Source organism: Silene latifolia, chromosome 5, assembly GCF_048544455.1.
Source record: "Silene latifolia isolate original U9 population chromosome 5, ASM4854445v1, whole genome shotgun sequence".
NCBI classification, from domain to species: domain Eukaryota; kingdom Viridiplantae; phylum Streptophyta; class Magnoliopsida; order Caryophyllales; family Caryophyllaceae; genus Silene; species Silene latifolia.
In genome coordinates this window covers 10,392,405-10,395,302 of record NC_133530.1, presented here as the reverse complement: position 1 = coordinate 10,395,302, position 2,898 = coordinate 10,392,405, and the positions used below count along the sequence as shown (strand labels likewise).

At 40.9% G+C, this 2,898-nt stretch overlaps 1 protein-coding gene across 1 annotated transcript; it reads left to right on the top strand.

Annotated features, from left to right (window-relative positions):
• Positions 1-523: 523 nt before the first annotated feature.
• On the top strand, positions 524-1,450 carry LOC141654812 (uncharacterized). Its single transcript, XM_074461927.1, has 3 exons — positions 524-582; positions 858-1,334; positions 1,429-1,450. The coding sequence occupies exons 1-3, from the start codon at positions 524-526 to the stop codon at positions 1,448-1,450; spliced, it is 558 nt and encodes a 185-aa protein (XP_074318028.1).
• The last annotated feature ends 1,448 nt before the right edge of the window (positions 1,451-2,898 follow it).

Here is a 2,898-nt window from a genome sequence, read left to right as displayed (position 1 = left end):
GAGCGGATTCGAAGCAAGACGCTCGGATTGTGTAGTGAGGAGACGGGCGGATTGGAGACAATCCGCTCGGATTGTTCTTCAGCAGTGATTCTCCTTCTTTTCTTCCCTTTTGCTCATTCCCATTTTATTCTTGCGGGATTGGTCTTTAGTCTTTGCTTCCTCTTCATACTAGTCCATCTAGTATCATCAATAAGCTTCCAAATATGCACGAAAGACGGGAATTTCCGCCTTATTATCTCCTTTTCTACAAAACATATGAAATGCGATAGAAAAGAAAATAGGAAGGTTTTGACGGATAAAATGGCCAAAGAATGTTATAATAGTATGCAAAATAGGCTCAATTAGGGGACTAAATGTGCGCAAATAATGTTCACATCAGAAGCCATCCATAGTATGGGGTTTGGAGGTTTGTTACAACTGAAGTAAGAAGAAATCAATGGCCATTTGGCCAGATGGATTGTCGAGACGTTTAATCCGTTCGACTGTTCATTGATGAACCACAATCTGGTTATCTCGGATAAGGATGTCCATGTTGAAACTGGACTTCCTATGGGGACCGATTGATGTTCTCCCAGTTGAAATGTACTGTAAATAAAAGGAGTACACAGAGGCTGTCAAGAGATTTAAAGATGAATTTCCGACCTCAGATATTACCAAAAGGGATCTCTTAGAAAAGATGATGGAGCAACGGGATGGTGGAGACGATTTCCAGAGGAATTTCCTCATCTATATCGTCAATGTTTTGTTGACGGGGGTAGTAGGTGATCATCCCAGCCCTCGGATCTTAAGCCCCCTTTCAAATCTCTCCGATGTCCCTCACATGAATTGGTGCAAATTGTTCTTGCACTGAATGAAAGGTTGGGGTCTGAAGTTTCCAATTATGAGATCAGAGATTTTCAAAAATATGTGGCTGATTGTGGTTTGGTGGATGTTCCTGCACATGGGGCATATTTTATCTGGAATAATAAGCATGATCCAGGAGATATGGTTTTTAGTAGAATTGATAGGGTGTTGAGCAATGATGAGTGGCTCCTGCAATTTCCTAATGTCAGCATTATGTTCCACCCTGAAGGCCTCTTTGACCATTGTCCCTGTACTATATCTTTGGCAACTAGTGGAATTAGAAGAAAAGGGAATTTCAAATACTTTAACATGTGGGGTAAGGATCCAGATTTCTTACATACAGTCCAGGAGGTTTGGGATGCTGAAGTTGAGGGATACAAGATGTTTCAACTTGTCAAGAAACTCAAATGGCTTAAACTACCTTTGAAAAGGCTTAATGGGAATGCATTTGTTAACATAGAGACATATGCTCAGGTTGCTCAAATGCATATGTTCTCTATGCAAAAGAAGCTTCATGAGGACCCATTGAATCTGGATTTCCAAATTGAGGAAAAAGTAGCGTGTGCTAGTTTTAAATTACTGCAGGAGGCCAGGAGAGGCTTCTTAAGTCAGAAAGCAAAAGTTCAATGGATGTCTGGGGGAGATGATATTACTACTTATTTCCACAGTATGAAAAAGGCAAGGAGGCTACAGAACAGAATCCTGAGTATCCAAGATATGAATGGGACTCAGTATAACCAAAGTGAGGATATTGAGAATGCCTTTGTTACGTATTACAAGGACCTGCTGGGGACTAATAAGAGAGTTAAGGCAGTACACATTCCTACTATGCAAAAACGGAGAGTGGTCTCTGAGGAGAAAGGTATTGATATGATTAAGGAGGTAACAGTACAGGAGATCCATGAAGCTTTGAAAGCTATCCCAGCTAACAAGGCTCCTAGGCCTGATGGGTACACCTTCCAATTTTTTACGGATGCCATGGAGATTGTTGGTACTGATGTGGTAGCTATAGTGCAAGAGTTCTTCACTTCTGGCAAAATGCTGAATCAGATTAATGCTAGAACACTTACTCTCATACCCAAGAAATCTAGACCTGTGACTGCTGCTGATTTTAGACCCATCGTTTGCTGCAATGTGGTCTATAAGATTATATCCAAGGTGATTAGTAAAAGGATTGCTACAGTTCTACCGTCTATCATTTCTGAAACTCAGAGTGCTTTTATTAAAGGGAGGGATATTGTGGATAATATTTTAATTTTTCATGACCTTGTAAGACTCTATAAGAGAAAAGCCTCCTCTCCAATGTGTATCATGAAGGTGGACTTGAAAAAAGCATATGATTCTGTGGAGTGGAGGTTTATTGAACAAATGCTACAAGCTCTAAAGTTCCCTGATAAGATGGTGAAGTTGATTATGGAGTGTGTGTTTACACCTTGGTTCACTATATCTCTCAATGGGTCAACTTTTGGTTATTTCCAGGGGAAGAGAGGGATTAGACAAGGAGACCCTATGTCTCCCCTCCTCTTTACCATTGGTATGGAATATCTAAGCAGGGTTTTAACTGAAGTTACCAGCAGTTTGGACTTTAACTCTCACCCACTTTGTAGGGCTTCGCATCTGACCCATTTATGTTTTGCAGATGACTTGTTGATGTTCTGCAGAGGGGACATGGGCTCTATATCAATAATTCTTAGAGTCTTTGCCACCTTCTCTGCTGCTTCTGGGCTTGTAATGAACAATGAGAAATATGATATCTATTTAATGGTATGGCTCCTGCTGAGGTGGACTATATTTGGCATATATATGGGTTTAAAGTTGGAGTGTTACCTTATCGTTATCTGGGTATTCCTATCTCTTATAAGAGGATGGCTGTAGGGGATTGCACCAGACTGGTGGAAAAAGCGGTAGGAAGAATCAGGGGTTGAGGAGCAAAAAAAACATAGTTATGCAGGCAGGCTCGTGCTCATCAGGGCTGTTTTGACTCACCTGCATACATTCCGGACTAGAGTTTTTGTGATTCCTCTTACTGTCATTGATAGGATTGAGGGGGTTTGT